General features: G+C 44.1%; 1 protein-coding gene across 2 annotated transcripts; it reads right to left on the bottom strand.

The window, feature by feature from the left end:
• Window positions 1-157: 157 nt before the first annotated feature.
• si:dkey-239i20.4 lies at window positions 158-18,072 on the bottom strand. 2 transcript variants are annotated; one of them, XM_020492693.2, is made up of 11 exons: window positions 17,774-18,071; window positions 17,350-17,516; window positions 16,994-17,182; window positions 16,720-16,885; window positions 11,387-11,529; window positions 11,018-11,217; window positions 9,840-10,073; window positions 4,599-4,720; window positions 4,305-4,377; window positions 3,826-4,074; window positions 158-3,731 (listed from the first exon to the last, which is right to left on the bottom strand). In XM_020492693.2, the coding sequence occupies exons 2-11, from the start codon at window positions 17,479-17,481 to the stop codon at window positions 3,557-3,559; spliced, it is 1,683 nt and encodes a 560-aa protein (XP_020348282.1). In that variant the 5' UTR covers window positions 17,482-17,516; window positions 17,774-18,071; the 3' UTR covers window positions 158-3,556. The 2 variants fall into 2 exon arrangements, with proteins under 2 accessions (XP_020348282.1, XP_020348283.1); XM_020492694.2 differs by lacking the exons at window positions 158-3,731; window positions 3,826-4,074; window positions 4,305-4,377; window positions 4,599-4,720 and adding an exon at window positions 8,974-9,127 and having other exon boundaries at window positions 17,774-18,072.
• Between the last annotated feature and the right edge of the window lie 5,169 nt (window positions 18,073-23,241).

Raw genomic sequence — 23,241 nt, 5'->3', positions numbered from 1 at the left:
AACCCCGAACCTCATCACACACTGTTTTACATTTCCTTTGTTGCTGTTTAAATGCCAAAGACATATCTTTCTAAACTGCAACAATGCCTCCTTCAGTAGGACGTTGCTTTGGTTGAACAGGTACAGACAGAGGCTGTAAAGGCTAACAACTATGAAGGATGGTTTAATGTTATTTATTTTCATTTAACTTTTATTTAAGCAGGGAGTACCATTCATCTCAAATGTATCTTTCTCAAGGGAGCCCTGCATGACAAGATCAGCAGCGATTACACAAACATGTTAGACACAGATAATACAATCAAGGGAGCACAAGAAACACACACATTGGCAGTGGAAGGCGAATAATAATAACTAGGAAAAGTACATTTCCTGAAGAAAATGTGTGTGCTTGCTAGCTTGTCTTGAAGTATTGATTGATTGAAAAGGATAGGATAGCCAGAACATGTTCAAGCTTGAACGGTCCAAGAGTTACTATTGGTTATTTATGCTAATTTAGGCCGATTTTAATAGTCATCATTTATAAAGTTTGAAAATGTTAAAGTTGTGTTCATGTTTGTAGCGGAAATGGTTAAAGAGCAGTTTCATTTCAATTGTCTACCACTGTGTTCTTAAATTTGGAATAATACTGTGAAATTGTGAAAATTATGATAATGCCCTTTTAGTGTAAGAGCTGATTGAAAAATAAATTTGTTAATAGACCAATATGAAAGAGCGTTACAAACCTCTCTGCCAATAACAGCTAGTTCAGTTTTGCCCTCCCCACTGAGACCACTCCCAGACAGTCCTAGCAAAATTCTAGCTATTTTTGTTTCTTTTTGACCATTTTCATTTATAACAATCACAGTAAGGTACTTAATTGTTACCCAGAAGTAATTTGATACTGAGATAAAAAAGAAAAAGAACAAGGCATCATTGTACCCTTAAAAGGATGGAGGAATTAAATAATCTATGAATGTGTGAAGTGTTTCCATCATCCTGAAATTGGTTTTGGTGTTTCTTGCTTGAATGGTTAGAAAGCAGTGTTACTGTGAATATCTACCTCTCATAGAAACCACTGACTGTAATGTATATTATGCACATTTTAAATGATTATAGGTCAAAAAGTATATACAGTAACAAAATGTAGTATGTAAACAATCTAAATTGGGTCAGTCTGCACATTTCAATGTTGGTTTGGAGTTGATGGTGGTTCAAGAATAGTAGCGTGTCCATTTTTATGATTTTTAACATTAAAGTCTATGGCCCCTTGATTGCCATTCAAATGCATTGTGGTTGATCTTAAATGTTGATGTAGTTAAATTATATATGGTAATTTCCATGTAAAAGGACTCATGAGCACTAACATGTGAAGTTCACAGGAGCATATCAAATTGGGTGTCAAATGAAAGCTAAGAGTCTATATTTTTGGGAAATTAAGGCATTTCTATTTTAAAAATTAGGCATAAGTAATGGCCTTGATTTCTGGTCAAAAAGATGGAAAAGGGGTCTACCAGAAAAAGTCTTAAAAGGTATTAGAAATACATCAAAACACAATAATGTTGAAGTAAAGACCCCTGACAACTAATATCAACACATTTAGTTTGAGAAATGATTTGCCCAAGTTTAACAACTAATTTCAACACATTTAGTTTGAGAAATGATTTGCCTATTGTTTAAGAAACATTGCTTTGTGCCTTGTAATTCCATGACCAAAACCCTACATATCTATACGATTGTTTATTTTCTCTCCCTCATGAGTTCACGGAAATAACAAGTAAAGGTAGACCTACCAATTAGTAAATAGTGTTTTTACTGTTTGTTACCAAATCGGTCAGTCCACAGATGTCGTTTTTTGGGCTGGTCCAGAACCGCGTGGATTTTAATGACCACAAACGTAGATTTTTGGTCCGGTCCATACCGGCCTTAATTTGGCCCAAACATAGACATCCATGATCGGTGACCTGTTAATTGAAATGCATTCCAGGTGACTACCTCATGATGCTGGTTGAGAGAATGCCAAGAGTGTACAAAACTGTCATCAAGGCCAAGGGTGCCTACTTTGAAGAATCTCAAATACAAAATATATTTGGATTTGTTTAACACTTTTTTGGTTTCTTCATGATTCCATATGTTATTTCATAGTTTTCATGTCTTCACTATTATTCTACAATGTAGAAATAATAAAAATAAAGAAAAACCTTTGAATGAGTAGGTGTCCAAACTCTTGACTGGTACTGTATATATACACAATCAACAAGATAAAAGCTAGACAATCAGGCCCTCATTGATTAAAAATAATAATATTTGAGCATAAGAAAACAGCATTAGCCATGTCAAAATACTTAGAACTGTAGGAAATTAGCTTAAAGACTACAATTTTTTCACTCAGCATGGTAAAATGCATAGAATTGCAGGACATTGGCTTTAAAACGGCTAAATGTTCTTTCAGCTCCATTACAGGATATGTGGAATTGCAGGAGATTAGTTTTGAATTTACATTTTCTCTCCGCTGCAAGGATGATATTGTTGACTTATTCTTTGGTCTGTGAATATTTCTTCACCACTCAACGCTTATGGTGGGTCGATACTCAAAAGACACCTCAATTGGTGGGTCACAAAGCAAAAAAACTCCTGCAGGAGAGTATAGTACAGCAAAGACAAGTAAAGTTGAGTATAGTTCCATACAGTAGGCCTACAGTCGAGTAAAGTTCAGTATAGTACAGTAGAGAACCCTAGAGTCCACTATAATGTATTGTACTATACTCCACTGAACTATACTTGACAATACTCTACTGTGATGTGCTGTGCTGTACTCTACTGTACTGTGATGTCCAAACTTGTGAAACATAGATGTCTATAATTGGTTCAGATTTGGTCTGGTCCAGACCAACCAAATATGGTCTTGTTAAGGGCAGAGCTCATTAGAATAATAGCCCGTGTGTAGAATAATACCCATATGATATTGCATATTTCTACCTTTGTGTTTCTATTCAGGATACATCATTATCCATGTTGTCTGTGTAGTACAGATCAGGGACCCATGATGTAATTCTGTTACCGGGTGTAAATCCACTTCTTACTGGAGTTCAATTATCAAAATCTTTTTTTGAAACTCAAGGTGTCATGTCAAAGCTGACACCCCATTTTCTTCTGCAAACATCTTTGAATCTTAATACAGAGCAGATATTTATCATATTTATTTATCAAAAATAATTTCTCAAGCACGCTAAGTCGGGGCTGTCTGCACATTTTAAAGTTGGTTTCATGTTAATAGCTTAAGCGGTTTAAGTGTTAGAGCTAACCAAAGAAATCAAATAAGAGTACGAGTTTTAGAGAGGACTTCCTTTCAGCAAGCACACCTAATGAGTGTTTTTGTAAGACAACAAAAGCAGTCTGTTAGGTCAGATACAGCCTAACCTAACGTAGCAGGCGTAAAAGAAACGCTTGAAAAAAGATCCCCCGCATACTGGTCTTGACGAGAAGAAAACAAACAAAGAGCCTGGTCGATAGTGGAGGCAATAGAGTATTAATGTAGATCCTAGATCTGTTGCTATATAGGATGCTTCTACTCCGAGCCTCACAGTAGTGCTGAGAGCCAGTCCAGCAGGTGAGTTGAGTCCTGTAGTAGGTCCTGTAGACATAAGGTCAGTTTACACTGGGAGAGGACCACAGCTAGCATCACAGCTCCCACGGACAGCGTGATCAGCAAGGGGGACAGAAGGACCAAGGGCCTGGGGGGTTCTGGATCCAGCCTGGAATAGAATGAATACATACAAAATAGGAGATGATATTCTATTGATTCCCAAGGGGAAATGAATCTGCCTGTCTACCCTTTGGGCTACCTACCTGGTTCTGAAGGGCTGGGCTACGCGCTCCCACTGAGTGAGGATGGCCTGTCGGGCCCCGTCCCACTTTCCCGGCCCTCTTAGGCGGTACTGGTAAGGGGTGCAGGGCCCCAGCAGTACACGCAGCCCCACACTAGGCTCCCTCAGCAGCAGCCCTAGGATGTTGGGACGAACCCCCACCTGCTCAGCCAGGGAGTCCAGGTATGGTATATAATCCACATGGAGAGCTGCCTGTCTGGGACACAGGTAACTGAGAGAGAGAGAGAAGGGGGAGAATGGAGGAGAAGGAGAAAGAGAGAGAGAGAAATTGGGAGGAGAGAAAAGCTGTTTGTGACCTGTAGGCCTTTATTTCACTTTGAACAGCCTAGGCCCTAGATTTGGGAAGTGACAAGTCTGCAGTTCACAGGCAAGGTAATCACTCATGACAAAGCAAGGCAAATGGCCACTGGTATTGAGGCAGATCTTCTTCATGTTGTTTACCTCTTCATGTTCCTCTTCGTCTCAGTCTCGATTTTGGAAAGCATTGTTTTCCGTGGTGGGAGCTGGGTCAACCCTTCAACAAACAATCATGAAGAATTCTAACTTTGCTGTGTTTGCCAGGTATGTATGTGTTTGCCAGGAATTCATTTTGAGACAGGTTTGTGTCATGCCAATGTGTGTGTGTGTTTAAACCTAATCTCTTGTGGACAGACTATGTTAAATAATTGGTATTGTAGTTTGTGAGATTATAGGGTTTGGGTTGCCAAGATTAGTTTAGAACAGGTGTGTGTGTACCTGCGATGACCCTCGTGACCCAGCGGGCCTGCATCTCCACAGCAGGAAAGATGGGTCCTTTAGTCTGGAACAGACCCATGATGGCCAGCGTGGGGCGCTCGAGAGCTGGAGGGAAAACCCGTCTCGAATAAAAGAAAACAACCCCTTTTACCTAAAGCAACGTCAAGTTAATTATACAGTATGACACCATTTCCCCCCTGGCATCTACTAAGTGTTGATCTATCTTCTGTATCTTAAAGGTGCAAATCCTAACATCCACTTGGGGATAGTTAGAAATGTACTGGGAGGGGAGAGAGGGGATAGGTAGGCTGGTCCAACTCGAAGTGTCATTAAAAAAATATATACTCATGTGACCCTCCCATTGTACTGTAAAATAAATTGCACACCCTCCCTCCCCCCTCATGCTCATTAAGCTCAGCGCTAGTTCATACAGGGAACGGGTGCATCAGCTGACGTTGCACCAATCATATTCTACAAACACTTCCTACCTTCATATGGCGGTCAATTTAGCTGATCAGTTTTACTCACTCATTCTCTGCTACCTCTACTGCTGTTTGTTGATGGATAGTATGCAGTTGCATTTTCTTGCACCCACCCACCACCACCACAGCCTCCACCTGTTTGGGTCTGTGTTTCCTTCCTGCAGGGAGATTGGTACAGCGTAGCTTGCTCACTGCCTGTGATTATTATTAACTTAACATGATTAATACTCTGGTGGTGAGCTATCCCGAAGGAGTAGAGCCTAATGCCAAAACTAATGTGTTGCATGTAATAATCTTATTCTAATAAATGGTTAAACAAATACGTGGTGTTTCCTATCTGAAATAGAATTAACTCAAAATGACGTTCATGACCACAAATAACAAACACTGTGTTTATGAACGTGGATATCTACTTTGCCACTTCAGCATGTTTTCGTGGCCCAGTCGATGCCACGCAGGGCTACAGGCCAGAAGGTTGAGGGTGTGCCGACCAATGCAGACGTGCTAACTTTCCCTGCCTTTTTCAGTACACTATAGTCAGAGCCGGCTGCAGACAATGATCAGCTAGGTAGGGAAAGTTAGCAACATTTTGATGCTATATTTATAATTATATAAAATATATGCAACGAATAGAATAATATGTCAATCTCTACAAAAAGAAAATAGGCCTACATCCCTCCCTACCTTGCAGGCCTACCCAGTATCAAAGGCGTGGCAATCTCTGAATGTCATTACACTTTTTGGTGTTTTCTAACAGATGTCTCTTTCCATTCATCAAATGGCCACTGCACAGTTTGGATGCTGGAATTATATTTTGGACGAACGTGTTCAGGTACAAGAGCCTTTTGAATTAGCCTAATCAGACTTTTAAAAATTGTCACTGGTTGTGTTTATGACACACATAAAAAGTTATACATTTTAAAAGTTAAGACAAATATTTAGGCTATATTGAAGCGTTAGGTTCTGCGTGCGCAAGGAATAGCCGCTCGGATCGGAGAGGAGGCAGAGCATGCATTCCTGAATAACTGGGCCTGCTGGGGACACGTGGCCAAAATTATTATAGGACAACTTGGGAGAATGATGATCCACAACAGACAGCACATCTCAGGATCAGAACTTAAAATACAGCCAGACATCCCTGCTACTGTGCCTTTCTACACCTTAAAAACTGTTGAGAGTAAATAAAAACAATTAGGGGGTGCTTATATTGTCCTGTTTCACGCTACACTGATGTACAAAACATTATGAACACCTGCTCTTTCCATGACAGACTGACCAGGTAAATCCAGGTGAAAGCTATGATCCCTTATTGATGTCACCTGTTAAATCCACTTCAATCAGTGTAGATGAAGGGGAGGAGTCAGGTTAAAGAAAGATTTTTAGGCTTTGAGACAATTGAGACATGGATTTTGTATGTGTGCCATTCAAAGGGTGAATTGACAAGACAAAATATTTAAGTGCCTTTGAATGAGGTATGGTAGTACGTGCCAGGTGCACCGGTTTGAGTGTGTCAAGAACTGCAAATCTGTAGGGTTTTTCACACTCAACAGTTTCCAGTGTGTATCAAGAATGGTCCACCACCCAAACCGGTGCATATCACAATCCCCCTGAGCCACCACTGGAGTGTCCACAACTGATCCTGGCATCTCCGCTTATATTGAAAATTGGTTCAGCTTGAAATTATTTTATGTGTGGTATGATGCTAGTTAGCCTATTGAAGATCAGAGGGGTATCCTATGAAGCAGGTTTGAGGAGGTAACGTTGGTCAACTCAGAGTTAACCGGTAATACGAAAGTGGCTAACATTTTAGGCAGGTCAATTTCTATGGCAACAAATCCTTCAGAATTAACCTGCTCCGGGGCAGGCTAACTCACGGCTAACTCCACTTACCCTGAATGAAATTATTAAGCCGCGAGTTGAGGACCAATGATATCAGATTCCCTCCCTTTTGCAAAGGTTGTCATCCCCTTCATTTGAAGACGACGACTGACTAAATATTGTAATAATCAAATGTTTTATAAATTGGAAATATATCACATTACGCATTTAGTGAAGACAGAATCCACTTTGAATTGTTACATTGTATGAAGTTTTCGATAGGAGTATGAAAAAAGGTGCTTGTGCATTGGTAAGCACACCAAAGACGGCATTAACGATAAGTAATTCAATATAGACGGCACTTCTAAAAGCCTATTTCACACCATAGCCTGCTGAATTTGTAAGATCACTTTTCTTTCATTTTGGCACAAATGTAGCACTGTCTCGCCCATGCATGTGCAGTTACAAGCTTGCTAGAGTTCAGTTAGAGGCAGGTGGACAAGCAATATCCACCGGCGTAGTACGGATGAGCCTGAGCTGGAATGTGAAACTAACTGAAGCTGGTTAACTTTAGAAAAACCTGAGTAGATATGGCTTGCTTCATAGGATACCTCTCTTACAAACTATCCACCTATACAACTATTGTCACTTTGAATGGTGGCTAGAGGGCAGGATAGACAGACTGGTAGACTATATTGACCTGCGGTATAGTTAGCATGTGGAAAAGCGTAGTGTATATGGCAGGGCTATTCAACTATATTCTTACGTGGGTGTCGTGTCTTTGGCTATGCCGGATTAAGTGATATGACATGCTATTCTATAAAATCCTTTCTCCGTAATTAATAGTACCCGATTGAGCTAATCATGTAAATGTAAATAACTAGAGAGTCGGGGCACCACGAAAGAATATCTATAAAGCTGTTATCTTCCAAATAAACTCTTAAAGACCTAGTAATATTTTACACCAATAGCAGTCGATATTAATCGTCATCTTAATTCAGTCTCATCTGAAAGTTGTAAGTTCTTGGTTATCTTCATGAACCCTGGCTAACAAGTTGAATCAGCAATACAAAATTGGGTTTAATTATTTATTTACTAAATACCTAACTAATCACACGGAATTACATATACAAAGAATGAATCATACCTTGATTACAAATGGCATCATAAAGGAAAACGTCCCGAGCGGGTGGAACAGATATGGCAGCTGGTTACACAAAAGAAAAGGGGCTTGGTTTGAGTGAAAGAGCGGGAAGACTGAGGGACAAAGGGCGAAGCTGTGCTATCGTAAATACAGTAACTTATGCATTCTAAATTACCGCCCATTTGGAAAAGGAAAATGCAATAAATATTTACTCTGAGCTGCGCTTCGGTAGGTTGGTGGTAGATGGAAGGCCGTGTTGCCCAACCGAGTCCTTTGAAGAATGTCTCTGCTGGTAAATTGAATACGTTGAAGTAACGTCGTTGTGTGGTAGACGGGATACTCTGTCTGTTCTTTCCTAGCCCGCGTTTGCAGCTGCTGTGGCTAACTCAACGGCTAGGAGGTATCACTTCTGTAGTGAATAAGAGTTCAAAGTTTATACCATTCGCAACCAAAGCTCAAGCTGAGGTTGGTTTAGTTCTGTAGTTGACATGTTAGTCCTTTTAACGCAGAGGCTGGGAGAGGAGGGCGTGTTTGAAAAGTTTTATAAACCATGTCCCTTCACAGGGGCAGGCCACTGATTGAGCAGAGCCCAAATCTGCTCACTGATTGAGCAGAGCGCTAAACTTATGAAAACCCAGATCTCTCATTTGGAAGCTAAAATTACATTTAATCTCTTCACCAATACTTTTATATTCAAACATTTCAATTGAACAACAATTCCATGTGAATCCGATAACTACAATGTGCAGACTTTCCACTGTAGAGTTTATGTCATCTCATCATTGATGAGAATGTCTCAGATGACAACCGAACTGACATCATATTCATTAAGTACCACCGCATATGTTCAATTGGTCGGATTACCAGAATATAGTTAATTTCCCCCCACCTTCTGATGTTCCCAGAATCTCTATGTTAACCAAGGGGTTTTCAAATGTCACATCAGTAGGGTAGAGAGAGGAAACAGGGGGGAAGAGGTATTTATGATTGTCATAAACCTACCCCCCAGGCCAACGTCATGACAGGGGCCAGATGAATTGCAGGGGGGCCGGACATTTTCCACATGTGATTATTCTTCAGAAGAACTGTATAAAAAATCAATGCACACACACACACCAATAAAGCAGTTTTCTTACAATGAAATGTTGCTAAAAGTAATTAGGAAGGAAGTGGAGGGCATTCAACCAGAAAGTCGTTGTAGCTTTAAGGAATGGGGTCATAATATTTTGTTGCTTAATCCAGTCAAACACTAGAGCAAAATTAATATAAAGCAACAATTATCAACATGCCACATAGGCGTTAGAAACCACTAAAAACGACACTATAGACAACTACAATAGTGCTTGTCATTTTGGCACTGAAAGTCAGATTTTGGAGGGGATTTATTTGCAGATATTTTACTAAAGGGTCAGAATTTATCAAAGGGCTAGTCTAAATGAATGAACGAGCCAGCCCTGGCATGCAGGCCGCCAGTTGAATAGCCTGAGCATAAGGGAAGTACTAAAACACCTTGATATAAGGTGGGAGCATGCAAGCAGATGAGGAAATTTGGCTAGGATGGAAGACATTCCTGGAACCCTTCCCTGTGCCCGATAAAAAAAACACACAACCCTCCCAAAAAGGTTTGACAACCCTGTCCTATGTTGGACCAAACCCCCCGCCACACTAAATTTCAAACTGTCCCTAAAGTTGAAATGTAACTTGCTCTATTGACATCAATACATGACTGAGTGAAAATTTCACTTAAGTGGAAGTAAGGATTTGACGACCTGTCCAAGCCAGTATTATAAAAGGTACCTGTACAGGTTGAGATCCCCCCGAGGTCCTGAACATAGTGATGGGGGCAGGAAGGAGAAGGTGCCATTGTATCCAGTGCAGAAGACCACTGCATCGATGTCTCCCTCCGTGGTTCCATCCTGGAACAGCAGTCCGGACCCCTGGAACCCTCTCAGGTCTGGCTTCAGCACTACTGCCCCCTGCAGGATACGGCCTGGAAGGTCATCGTTGATCAGCGGCTTCTGCTCTAGCAGCCTGGGAGGACAGAGAGAGAAATGAGTGATCGTTTTTTTTTGGCTTCGTTTTTTATATTATCAAATGTTGCCATAGTGCAAACTCTCAAATCCGATCTGATATTTGTCACACCTATGTTTCGGGCTGTAATAGGGTGCTGGGCACCTGTGTGTTGGCTGTAATAGGGTGCTGGGCACCTGTGTGTTGGCTGTAATAGGGTGCTGGTCACCTGTGTGTTGGCTGTAATAGGGTGCTGGTCACCTGTGTGTTGGCTGTAATAGGGTGCTGGGCACCTGTGTGCGGGCTGTAATAGGGTGCTGGGCACCTGTGTGCGGGCTGTAATAGGGTGCTGGGCACCTGTGTGCGGGCTGTAATAGGGTGCTGGTCACCTGTGTGTTGGCTGTAATAGGGTGCTGGGCACCTGTGTGCAGGCTGTAATAGGGTGCTGGTCACCTGTGTGTTGGCTGTAATAGGGTGCTGGTCAACTGTGTGTTGGCTGTAATAGGGTGCTGGGCACCTGTGTGTTGGCTGTAATAGGGTGCTGGGCACCTGTGTGTTGGCTGTAATAGGGTGCTGGTCACCTGTGTGTTGGCTGTAATATGGTGCTGATCACCTGTGTGCAGGCTGTAATAGGGTGCTGGTCACCTGTGTGTTGGCTGTAATAGGGTGCTGGTCAACTGTGTGTTGGCTGTATTAGGGTGCTGGGCACCTGTGTGTTGGCTGTAATAGGGTGCTGGGCACCTGTGTGTTGGCTGTAATAGGGTGCTGGTCACCTGTGTGTTGGCTGTAATATGGTGCTGATCACCTGTGTGCAGGCTGTAATAGGGTGCTGGTCACCTGTGTGTTGGCTGTAATAGGGTGCTGGTCAACTGTGTGTTGGCTGTAATAGGGTGCTGGTCACCTGTGTGTTGGCTGTAATAGGGTGCTGGTCACCTGTGTGTTGGCTGTAATAGGGTGCTGGTCACCTGTGTGTTGGCTGTAGGCCATAGAGACGGTGGTCATATCGGTGATTAAGGGTTCTCTCTGCAGCCCAGTTGACCAGCGCTCTGGGCAGCATGGAGGTTAGCAGGACCGTGAACCGTGAGATGGCCGTCATGTCCAGTGGGAGACCGCTACTGGACATACGAGCTAACACCCACGCCCCCTTACGGGTACTCAGGAAGGTCTGGGATGTAAGAGAGAAAGGGAAAGGGAGAACAGAGAAGTAGAGAGACAGACATGAATGGCCAAACTCTCTTTACAGTATGAGAACCACTGGGTTTGAACCTGGGTCGCTTTTGTACTTCAAGAAAGTATTAGCTTAAATATGTCCTCCTGTGACAGGTGAGCCCCACCTTCTCTGCAGCCCGGCTGATCTCCACAGCGATGTCTCCTCCAGAGTTCCCAATCCCCACTACCACCACCCTCTTCCCCCGGAACGCATCAGCATCCTTATACTCCCAGCTGTGTAGGCAGCGGCCAGGGAACGACTCATGGCCTGCATGGGAAAGAACACTCAGGTGGTTGAAGAGGTATTGTACCTGTTGGCTACACACATCCAAAACACTTCACAGATGTAACATAGGCCATAGAAAATAAAGAAAAAAAAAACAAGGTCGAGGACCTTATGGTCAAAACGTTGACACATCTATGGGTTATCATGACGTTGGCCTGGTGATAGGTTTATGACAGTCATAAATACCTCTTCCCCCCTTTTTCCTCTCTTTACCCTACTGATGTTACATTTGCAAACCCTTTGGTTAACATAGAGATTCTGGGAACATCAGGTGGTGGGGGGAAATGGACTATATTCTGGTAACCCAACCAATTGAACATATGCAATGGTACTTAATGAATATGATGTCAGTTCGGTTGTCATCTGAGACATTCTCATCAATGATAAGATGACAAACTCTACAGTGTAAAGTCTACACATGAGAGTTATCAGATTCACATGGAATTGTTGTTCAATTTTAATGTTTGAATATGAAATTATTTGTAATGGGATGAAATGTGATTTTAGCTTCTAAAATGTGAGATTTGGGTTTTCATAAGGTAGGGCTCTGCTCAATCAGTGGCCCGCCCCTGTGAAGGGACATGGGCTATAAAACTTTTCAAACACGGCCTCCTCTCCCTTCCTATATAAAGCCTTGACGACAATATAACCTCCTGTTCCGAGGACGACGGTCCAATGTCAGAATGGTTCAGATAATAACTACAGAACAAAGCCAACATCAGCGTGAGCTTTGGTTGCGAATGGTATGAACTTTGAACTCTTATTCACTACAGAAGTGATACCTCCTAGCCGTTGAGTTAGCAACAGCAGATGCAAACGCAGGTTAGGAAGGAACAGACAGAGTATCCCGTCTACCACACAACGACGTTACTACAACGTATTCAATTGAACAGGAAGAGACATTCTTCAAAGGACAAAGGACTCGGTTGGGCAACACGGCCTTCCATCTACCACCAACCTACCGAAGCGCAGCTCAGAGTAAATATTTATTGCATTTTCCTTTTCCAAATGGGTGGTAATTTAGAATGCATGAGATACTGTATTTACGATAGCACAGCTTCATCTTTGTTCCCGTCTTCCCACTCTTTCACTCAAACCCAGACCTTTTCTTTTGTGTAACAAGCTGTCATATCTGTTCCGCCCGCTCGGGACGTTTTCCCTTATGACGTCATTTGTAATCAAGGTATGATTTCTCCTGTCCTATTCGGTGTCCTGTGTGAATCTAAGTGTGCGTTCTCTAATTCTCTCCTTCTCTCTTTCTTTCTCTCTCTCGGAGGACCTGAGCCCTAGGACCATGCCCCAGGACTACCTGACATGATGACTCCTTGCTGTCCCCAGTCCACCTGGCCATGCTGCTGTTCCAGTTTCAACTGACCTGAGCCCTAGGACCATGCCCCAGGACTACCTGACATGATGACTCCTTGCTGTCCCCAGTCCACCTGGCCATGCTGCTGCTCCAGTTTCAACTTCCACCTGACTGTGCTGCTGCTCCAGTTTCAACTGTTCTGCCTTATTATTATTCGACCATGCTGGTCATTTATGAACATTTGAACATCTTGGCCATGTTCTGTTATAATCTCCACCCGGCACAGCCAGAAGAGGACTGGCCACCCCACATAGCCTGGTTCCTCTCTAGGTTTCTTCCTAGGTATTGGCCTTTCTAGGGAGTTTTTCCTAGCCACCGTGCTTCTACACCTGCATTGCTTGCTGTTTGGGGTTTTAGGCTGGGTTTCTGTACAGCACTTTGAGATATCAGCTGATGTACGAAGGGCTATATAAATAAATTTGATTTGATTTGATTTAAATATGTGTATTTCTGTGTGATTAGTTATGTATTTAGTAAATAAATAATTAACCCCAATTTTGTATTGCCGATTCAACTTGTTAACCAGGGTTCGTGCAGATAACCAAGAATGTACAACTTTCAGACGAGACTGAATTAAGATGACGATTAATATTGACTGCTATTGATGTAAAATATTACTAGGTCTTTAAGAGTTTATTCATGAGATAACAGCTCTATAAATATTATTTTGTGGTGCCCGACTCTCTATTTAATTACACTTACATGATTAGCTCAATCAGGTAATATTAATGACGGAGAAATATTTTATAGAATAGCATGTCATATCTTGCAGACTTGTTTACGTGTTGCTGTGCGTTTTGTTGCCAACCTATTTTGCTACCTGACAACTTTACGGTTTTTACTTTTTAATTACCGTTTATATTTTAGTTTTTTCCCTCAACTTTTTCACTCCGGACGCTTTATCTGGACACGATTCGTCAGGACCTCCAACAGCCGAAGCTAAGTAGTAACATTAACATGATGCCTTCTAATTGCAGTCGCTGTACTCATAATATACAGGAGAACGATCGCCTTATGGCGAGGATAGCTGTGCTACAAGCCCAGCTTCAGACGCAATCGTTAGGCAAGGGTAATTTCAGTGTAGGAAAGGATGAAACAGCGTCTGTGCCACCAGTAAGTACAGATAGTAGTATAAATCCCCTGACACGGTCCCCGCAGCCCAGACAACTTTCTCACGGTTTCTGGAGGGAAATGCTGTAGGAATGCTCAACCGGTGTCGCTCATTCAGCCGACAGAAACTTTCAACCGGTTTTCCCCATTAAGCAGCGAGTCGGAGTCAGAGGCCGAGCCTTCTCTTGTCTCTACTCCTCCCGTTACGGGGTCTGAGACGCCGAAGCTTCCCACCATTAGCTCTGACAAATTGAAAACTCTAGTCATTGGCAACTCCATTACCCGCAGTATTAGACTTAAAACGAATCACCCAGCGATCATACACTGTTTACCAGGGGGCAGGGCTAGCGCCATTAAGGCTAATCTGAAGATGGTGCTGGCTAAAGCTAAAACTGGCGAGTGTAGAGAGTATAGAGATATTGTTATCCACGTCGGCACCAACGATGTTAGGATGAAACAGTCAGAGATCACCAAGCGCAACATAGCTTCAGCGTGTAAATCAGCTAGAAAGATGTGTCGGCATCGAGTAATTGTCTCTGGCCCCCTCCCAGTTAGGGGGAGTGATGAGCTCTACAGCAGAGTCTCACAACTCAATCGCTGGTTGAAAACTGTTTTCTGCCCCTCCCAAAAGATAGAATTTGGAGATAATTGGCCCTCTTTCTGGGACTCACCCACAAACAGGACCAAGCCTGACCTGCTGAGGAGTGACGGACTTCATCCTAGCTGGAGGGGTGCTCTCATCTTATCTAACAACATAGACAGGGCTCTAACTCCTCTAGCTCCACAATGAAATCGGGTGCAGGCCAGGCAGTAGGCTGTTAGCCAGCCTGCCAGCATAGTGGAGTCTGCCACTAGCACAGTCAGTGTAGTCAGCTCAGCTATCCCCATTGAGACCGTGTCTGTGCCTCGACCTAGGTTGGGCAAAACTAAACATGGCGGTGTTCGCCTTAGCAATCTCACTAGGAGAAAGACCTCCTCCATTCCTGTCATTATTGAAAGAGATCATGATACCTCACATCTCAAAATAGGGCTACTTAATGTTAGATCCCTTACTTCAAAGGCAATTATAGTCAATGAACTAATCACTGATCATAATCTTGATGTGATTGGCCTGACTGAAACCTGGCTTAAGCCTGATGAATTTACTGTGTTAAATGAGGCCTCACGTCCTGGCTACACTAGTGACCATATCCCCCGTGCATCCCGCAAAGGCGGAGGTGTTGCTAACATTTACGATAGCAAATGTCAATTTACAAACAAAAAAAAATGATGTTTTTGTCTTTTGAGCTTCTAGTCATGAAATCTATGCAACCTACTCAATCACTTTTTATAGCTACTGTTTACAGGCCTCCTGGGCCATATACAGCGTTCCTCATTGAGTTCCCTGAATTCCTATCGGACCTTGTAGTTAATGGTTGTACAGTCGTCTCAAATAAAACTGTGAAGGACCTCGGTGTTACTCTGGACCCTGATCTCTCTTTTGAAGAACATATCAAGACCATTTCAAGGACAGATTTTTTCCATCTACGTAACATTGCAAAAATCTGAAACTTTCTGTCCAAAAATGATGCAGAAAAATTAATCCATGCTTTTGTCACTTCTAGGTTAGACTACTGCAATGCTCTACTTTCCGGCTACCCGGATAAAGCACGAAATAAACTTCAGTTAGTGCTAAATACGGCTGCTAGAATCCTGACTAGAACAAAAACAATTGATTATAAAACTCCAGTGCTAGCCTCTCTACACTGGCTTCCTGTCAAGGCAAGGGCTGATTTCAATGTTTTACTGCTAACCTACAAAGCATTACATGGGCTTGCTCCTACCTATCTCTCTGATTTGGTCCTGCCGTACATACCTACACGTACGCTACGGTCACAAGACGCAGGCCTCCTAATTGTCCCTAGAATTTCTAAGCAAACAGCTGGAGGCAGGGCTTTCTCCTATAGAGCTCCATTTTTATGGAACGGTCTGCCTACCTATGTAAGAGACGCAAACTCGGTCTCAACCTTTAAGTCTTTACTGAAGACTCATCTCTTCAGTGGGTCATATGATTGAGTGTAGTCTGGCCCAGGAGTGGGAAGGTGAACGGAAAGGCTCTGGAGCCTTTGCTGTCTCTGCCTGGCCGGTTCCCCTCTTTCAAATCAAATCAAATCAAATGTATTTATATAGCCCTTCGTACATCAGCTGATATCTCAAAGTGCTGTACAGAAACCCAGCCTAAAACCCCAAACAGCAAGCAATGCATGTGTAGAAGCACGGTGGCTAGGAAAAACTCCCTAGAAAGGCCAAAACCTAGGAAGAAACCTAGAGAGGAACCAGGCTATGTGGGGTGGCCAGTCCTCTTCTGGCTGTGCCGGGTGGAGATTATAACAGAACATGGCCAAGATGTTCAAATGTTCATAAATGACCAGCATGGTCCAATAATAATAAGGCAGAGCAGTTGAAACTGGAGCAGCAGCACGGCCAGGTGGATTGGGGACAGCCACCGTGCTTCTACACCTGCATTGCTTGCTGTTTGGGGTTTTAGGCTGGGTTTCTGTACAGCACTTTGAGATATCAGCTGATGTACGAAGGGCTATATAAATACATTTGAATTGATTTGATATCACTTAATCCGGCATAGCCAAAGACACGACAGGGTGTATCAAAGCTGTATATAGAGTATAGTGTATAGTGTTTAGATGCTTTAAACTGACCTGGGAACTGGTCTAGCGGTGAGACAGGCTGTGTGTAGTGTCCTGAACAAACCAGTACCCCGTCAAAGACGTGTCTCTGCTCCTGTCCCTCCCTGTTCTCTGTCACCACTTCCCACTGGCCTGAACGACTGAAGTCTGGCCTCTGTCTCACAGTCAGCACGCTGGTCTGAAACACACACAGTAACAGATCATAGAAAGTCGTGTAGAGGCTAAATGACTGGGAGAGGTCCATCAAGGTGAGGAGAAGAGAGGGGGAGAGAGAAAAGACTATCACCTGGAAGGTGATGTGTCTGAGGAGGTCAAAGTGTTGAGCGTAAAGCCTGAAGTACTGCAGCAGCTGGGAGTGCAGCATGTAGTTGGGGTAGTCAGCTGGCATAGGGAAGTCACTGAAACACATCATCTCCTTGGAGGTGTTCACCACCAGAGAGCGGTAGATACTAGAGCGGCCCGGCTCAGGGGTTTCCTGTGGACACACAAATTACTTTATTTTCTATTAAAAGGGCCTTTTCTCCCCGAATATGGCTCCGAATAAGGTGTAATTTCGGGTGCAACCAGGAACACTGCTGGTGATGCAGTTACGAGGGGTGCATCTCTATAGTCCAAAGTGGGTTCCTTTCCTCATATCCTCACCTTGAACCTCCACAGCCCCCCGATGTCATCACTGCTCTCGAAGCAGGTGGGCTTCAGACCCTCATCCAGACAGCTCTTGATGCTGGTCAGACCTGAGGGACCCGCCCCGATCACTGCCACACGTTGGGACATACTACCTGTGTGTCGGTCTGTCTTTCTGCAGAGGACTGGAGACACAATAGGAGGCTGATGTGACAGACGCTCTAATTCAGTTTCCACTGACTGAGCCTATTGAGAAACCATTGCATCACCCCATAGATCCCTGTTATCTTTCCTCTGCCTGCAGTGGCAGGTTAAACCAACAAATGTCCAACTCATTCTACCAACAGAATCACTACAGATTTTTTTGGGACAATTTCATAAACCTGAATAAGAATGCAAACTCATCAAAATCAGTTGACTCTCAACCAGCGACTGTACTCACCTGATCCATAGACTCCCTCTCAGCTGGAGTAGTTCTGACTGGAACTGTGTATTAGCAGAGTAAAGTTCACAAATTAGGAAGTGAACCAAAAGCAGGGTAGGGGAGTGTCCTATAGGTTAACCCTTTACTTGACAGTTACATAAAACATGAGAGTTTGTTACTAGCCCACAGAGCTCAATTGAATCTACCTGAGATTCATTAACATGAACTCATCTCACCATCCACAATGTTGCCTTTAACGTGTTTTGACAGAATCTCCTAGAAGGGGTGGACATGTAAGATAACTCCCTGCTGTCAGCACTATCATTTATTTATTCATGTTTCTTTCCACACAGAAATATTGGGAAGATCTTTATGGGATTAAAAATGAGGTGAAGCAGCATTAAATACATGCTTCTTAGTTACTTTGGCAACTAAGAAAATATTTTCTAAACATCCCGCTTTGGGCTGGATGTGTCAATGTGTAGTTCATACATGCATAATCTATGAGCAGAATTGCTGTTTTACATCAATTAGCCACAAAATTCCTAATTTGAAAGTGACTTTTCTTGAAGCTGTGCTGCATCATTTTACATACATTTCCCCTGGGCCAACGCCCTAGCAATTTGAGTTCTAGCCTCGCATTTGAGTGACAGCTAGCAAGAGGCCACCCCAGCGTATCCAAACGGCTCAGTGGACAGACAGAGAGCGATAACATGGTGCACATATCTGCACATATGTCACATAGTATGCCATTTTCGGGGACCACTTTTAGCTCGTGAGTACTACTTTCAGAACTGCATGCTAAAAAGTATACTAAGTACCGGAGAATCTCTTTAAAGGTTTGTCTTTCTACTTATAGTGCCTTGCGAAAGTATTCGGCCCCCTTGAACTTTGCGACCTTTTGCCACATTTCAGGCTTCAAACATAAAGATATAAAACTGTATGTTTTTGTGAAGAATCAACAACAAGTGGGACACAATCATGAAGTGGAACGACATTTATTGGATATTTCAAACTTTTTTAACAAATCAAAAACTGAAAAATTGGGCGTGCAAAATTATTCAGCCCCCTTAAGTTAATACTTTGTAGCGCCACCTTTTGCTGCGATTACAGCTGTAAGTCGCTTGGGGTATGTCTCTATCAGTTTTGCACATCGAGAGACTGACATTTTTTCCCATTCCTCCTTGCAAAACAGCTCGAGCTCAGTGAGGTTGGATGGAGAGCATTTGTGAACAGCAGTTTTCAGTTCTTTCCACAGATTCTCGATTGGATTCAGGTCTGGACTTTGACTTGGCCATTCTAACACCTGGATATGTTTATTTTTGAACCATTCCATTGTAGATTTTGCTTTATGTTTTGGATCATTGTCGTGTTGGAAGCCAAATCTCCGTCCCAGTCTCAGGTCTTTTGCAGACTCCATCAGGTTTTCTTCCAGAATGGTCCTGTATTTGGCTCCATCCATCTTCCCATCAATTTTAACCATCTTCCCTGTCCCTGCTGAAGAAAAGCAGGCCCAAACCATGATGCTGCCACCACCATGTTTGACAGTGGGGATGGTGTGTTCAGGGTGATGAGCTGTGTTGCTTTTACGCCAAACATAACGTTTTGCATTGTTGCCAAAAAGTTCAATTTTGGTTTCATCTGACCAGAGCACCTTCTTCCACATGTTTGGTGTGTCTCCCAGGTGGCTTGTGGCAAACTTTAAACAACACTTTTTATGGATATCTTTAAGAAATGGCTTTCTTCTTGCCACTCTTCCATAAAGGCCAGATTTTTGCAATATACGACTGATTGTCGTCCTATGGACAGTCTCCCACCTCAGCTGTAGATCTCTGCAGTTCATCCAGCGTGATCATGGGCCTCTTGGCTGCATCTCTGATCAGTCTTCTCCTTGTATGAGCTGAAAGTTTAGAGGGACGGCCAGGTCTTGGTAGATTTGCAGTGGTCTGATACTCCTTCCATTTCAATATTATCGCTTGCACAGTGCTCCTTGGGATGTTTAAAGCTTGGGAAAACTTTTTGTATCCAAATCCGGCTTTAAACTTCTTCACAACAGTATCTCGGACCTGCCTGGTGTGTTCCTTGTTCTTCATGATGCTCTCTGCGCTTTTAACGGACCTCTGAGACTATCAGTGCAGGTGCATTTATACGGAGACTTGATTACACACAGGTGGATTGTATTTATCATCATTAGTCATTTAGGTCAACATTGGATCATTCAGAGATCCTCACTGAACTTCTGGAGAGAGTTTGCTGCACTGAAAGTAAAGGGGCTGAATAATTTTGCACGCCCAATTTTTCCGTTTTTGATTTGTTAAAAAAGTTTGAAATATCCAATAAATGTCGTTCCACTTCATGATTGTGTCCCACTTGTTGTTGATTCTTCACAAAAAAATACAGTTTTATATCTTTATGTTTGAAGCCTGAAATGTGGCAAAAGGTCGCAAAGTTCAAGGGGGCCGAATACTTTCGCAAGGCACTGTAGTTCTCATGTACAAATATCATACACACAGTCCATTTACATTACATTTGTTGACAATCTTGACTCCAATATAAACTTCTCAGCAAAGGAATGACAGAATAATGTTTGCAGATCATGTAGTACAGGAGAGGAAGGGGGTGGTGTCCGGGTGGTATTCAGGCTCTCTGTGGGTTGCTGAGGAGAGGAGGGGTGTGGGTGTACGGGTGAGAGGGTGGTGTTCAGGCTGTCCTCGAGTGAGGTTGGAGATAAGGTAGATGAGGGAGAAGGGGATAGAGGTTGAGGTAATAGGATAAGAGTAGGCTTGGGCTGGAGACCGCAGCCAGGGACTGTTTTTTTTAATACCATTGAAACTATTTATTTTATGTTTTTCAATTCATGTTAATATTAGTAGATACTTTTTAAGTAAATACCTGCAGTCAACTTGTGTAATACGTTAGGAGATAAAGCAGATCAAATTCTTCATTTCACCTGTCACATTATTTTATATCATGAAGCTTACCGTAGTTCCCCAAAACAGTTGAACCATGTGTTTGTTTGTAAATAGCACAACTGGAGAAAACGGGAACAGGTGAGTCAAACTGTGTATTGACAGGGGTCACATCCCCTGGTCTGCTCCCCTTCTCCAAGCAGAGCAGGTAGGCCAGTTGCCCTAGCGACTCCAGACTCCACAAGGACACAGCGTGTACACATGCTGCTCCAGAGCCAGTGCTGCTCTTCCTTCAGAAAAGCAAAACTTTGTTTATTTGCACAATGTCTCTCATTCACATTTGCTTGTAAATGTCCAAACTCACCAAAAATGACATTCGTTAGCACCTACCTATATGTATAACTTTATGAGCTGGATTGCCTGTCTTTGCAATTTCTTTATTTTCTTTTGCACTTGTTAGCATATTTAGCTTCCTCTCACCATCACCCTACTACCTCCACCTCCTCTCACCAACACCCTGCTACCTCCACCTCCTCTCACCAACACCCTGCTACCTCCACCTCCTCTCACCAACACCCTGCTACCTCCACCTCCTCTCACCAACACCCTGCTACCTCCACCTCCTCTCACCAACACCCTGCTACCTCCACTTCTTCTCAGTGGAGGTAGCAGGGTGTTGGTGAGAGGAGGGAGGTGGAGGTAGTAGGGTGTTGGTGAGAGGAGGTGGAGGGTAGCGGCGGCAGGGTAGCCTAGTGGTTAGAGCGTTGGACTAGTAACCGGAAGGTTGCAAGTTCAAACCCCCGAGCTGACAAGGTACAAATCTGTCGTTCTGCCCCTGAACAGGCAGTTAACCCACTGTTCCTAGGCCGTCATTGAAAATAAGAATTTGTTCTTAACTGACTTGCCTGGTTAAATAAAGGTAAAAAAAAGAAGAAAAAAAAAGAAAAAAAGGTGGAGGTAGTAGGGTGATGGTGAGAGGAGGGAGGTGGAGGTAGTAGGGTGAGAGGAGATGAGGTAGAGGTAGTAGGGTGAGGAGAGGAGGTGTTCAGAAGTACTGAAGGGTGAGTTTGGAGAGGAGGGATGTGGAGGTAGTAGGGTGATGGTGAGAGGTGGAGGTAGTAGGGTGATGGTGAGAGGTGGAGGTAGTAAGGTGATGGTGAGAGGTGGAGGTAGTAGGGTGATGGTGAGGAGAGGGAGGTGGAGGTAGTAGGGTGATGGTGAGAGGAGGGAGGTGGAGGTAGTAGGGTGATGGTGAGAGGAGAGAGGTGGAGGTAGTAGGGTGATGGTGAGGAGAGGGAGGTGGAGGTAGTAGGGTGATGGTGAGAGGAGGGAGGTGGAAGTAGTAGGGTGATGGTGAGAGGAGGGAGGTGGAGGTAGTAGGGTGATGGTGAGGAGAGGGAGGTGGAGGTAGTAGGGTGATGGTGAGAGGAGGGAGGTGGAGGTAGTAGGGTGATGGTGAGAGGAGGGAGGTGGAGGTAGTAGGGTGAGAGGAGATGAGGTGGAGGTAATAGGGTGATGGTGAGGAGAGGAGAGGGAGGTAATAGGGTGATGGTGAGGAGAGGAGAGGGAGGTGGAGGTAGTAGGGTGATGGTGAGGAGAGGGAGGTGGAGGTAGTTGGGTGATGGTGAGGAGAGGGAGGTGGAGGTAGTAGGGTGATGGTGAGGAGAGGGAGGTGGAGGTAGTAGGGTGATGGTGAGAGGAGGGAGGTGGAAGTAGTAGGGTGATGGTGAGAGGAGGGAGGTGGAGGTAGTAGGGTGATGGTGAGGAGAGGGAGGTGGAGGTAGTAGGGTGATGGTGAGAGGAGGGAGGTGGAGGTAGTAGGGTGAGAGGAGATGAGGTGGAGGTAATAGGGTGATGGTGAGGAGAGGAGAGGGAGGTAATAGGGTGATGGTGAGGAGAGGAGAGGGAGGTGGAGGTAGTAGGGTGATGGTGAGGAGAGGGAGGTGGAGGTAGTTGGGTGATGGTGAGGAGAGGGAGGTGGAGGTAGTAGGGTGATGGTGAGGAGAGGGAGGTGGAGGTAGTAGGGTGATGGTGAGAGGAGGGAGGTGGAGGTAGTAGGGTGATGGTGAGAGGAGGGAGGTGGAGGTAGTAGGGTGATGGTGAGAGGAGGGAGGTGGAGGTAGTAGGGTGATGGTGAGGAGAGGGAGGTGGAGGTAGTAGGGTGATGGTGAGAGGAGGGAGGTGGAGGTAGTAGGGTGATGGTGAGAGGAGGGAGGTGGAGGTAGTAGGGTGAGAGGAGATGAGGTGGAGGTAATAGGGTGATGGTGAGGAGAGGAGAGGGAGGTAATAGGGTGATGTTGAGGAGAGGAGAGGGAGGTGGAGGTAGTAGGGTGATGGTGAGGAGAGGGAGGTGGAGGTAGTTGGGTGATGGTGAGGAGAGGGAGGTGGAGGTAGTAGGGTGATGGTGAGGAGAGGGAGGTGGAGGTAGTAGGGTGATGGTGAGAGGAGGGAGGTGGAGGTAGTAGGGTGATGGTGAGAGGAGGGAGGTGGAGGTAGTAGGGTGATGGTGAGAGGAGGGAGGTGGAGGTAGTAGGGTGATGGTGCGGAGAGGGAGGTGGAGGTAGTAGGGTGATGGTG

The sequence above is a fragment of the Oncorhynchus kisutch genome, linkage group LG10, assembly GCF_002021735.2.
Source record: "Oncorhynchus kisutch isolate 150728-3 linkage group LG10, Okis_V2, whole genome shotgun sequence".
Taxonomy (NCBI): Eukaryota; Metazoa; Chordata; class Actinopteri; order Salmoniformes; family Salmonidae; genus Oncorhynchus; species Oncorhynchus kisutch.
Note: the sequence above shows the minus strand (reverse complement) of the source record. Positions and strands in the feature narration are given on the sequence as shown.

Excerpts from the sequence above, each read along its gene's own strand:
- si:dkey-239i20.4 (XM_020492693.2), bottom strand. The coding sequence starts at position 17,481 with ATGTCCCAACGTGTGGCAGTGATCGGGGCGGGTCCCTCAGGTCTGACC. Across the intron at positions 16,886-16,993 it reads TCAGACACATCACCTTCCAG|ACCAGCGTGCTGACTGTGAG; the intron begins GTGATAGTCTTT and ends TGTGTGTTTCAG. Across the intron at positions 11,218-11,386 it reads TCAGCCGGGCTGCAGAGAAG|ACCTTCCTGAGTACCCGTAA; the intron begins GTGGGGCTCACC and ends CTTACATCCCAG.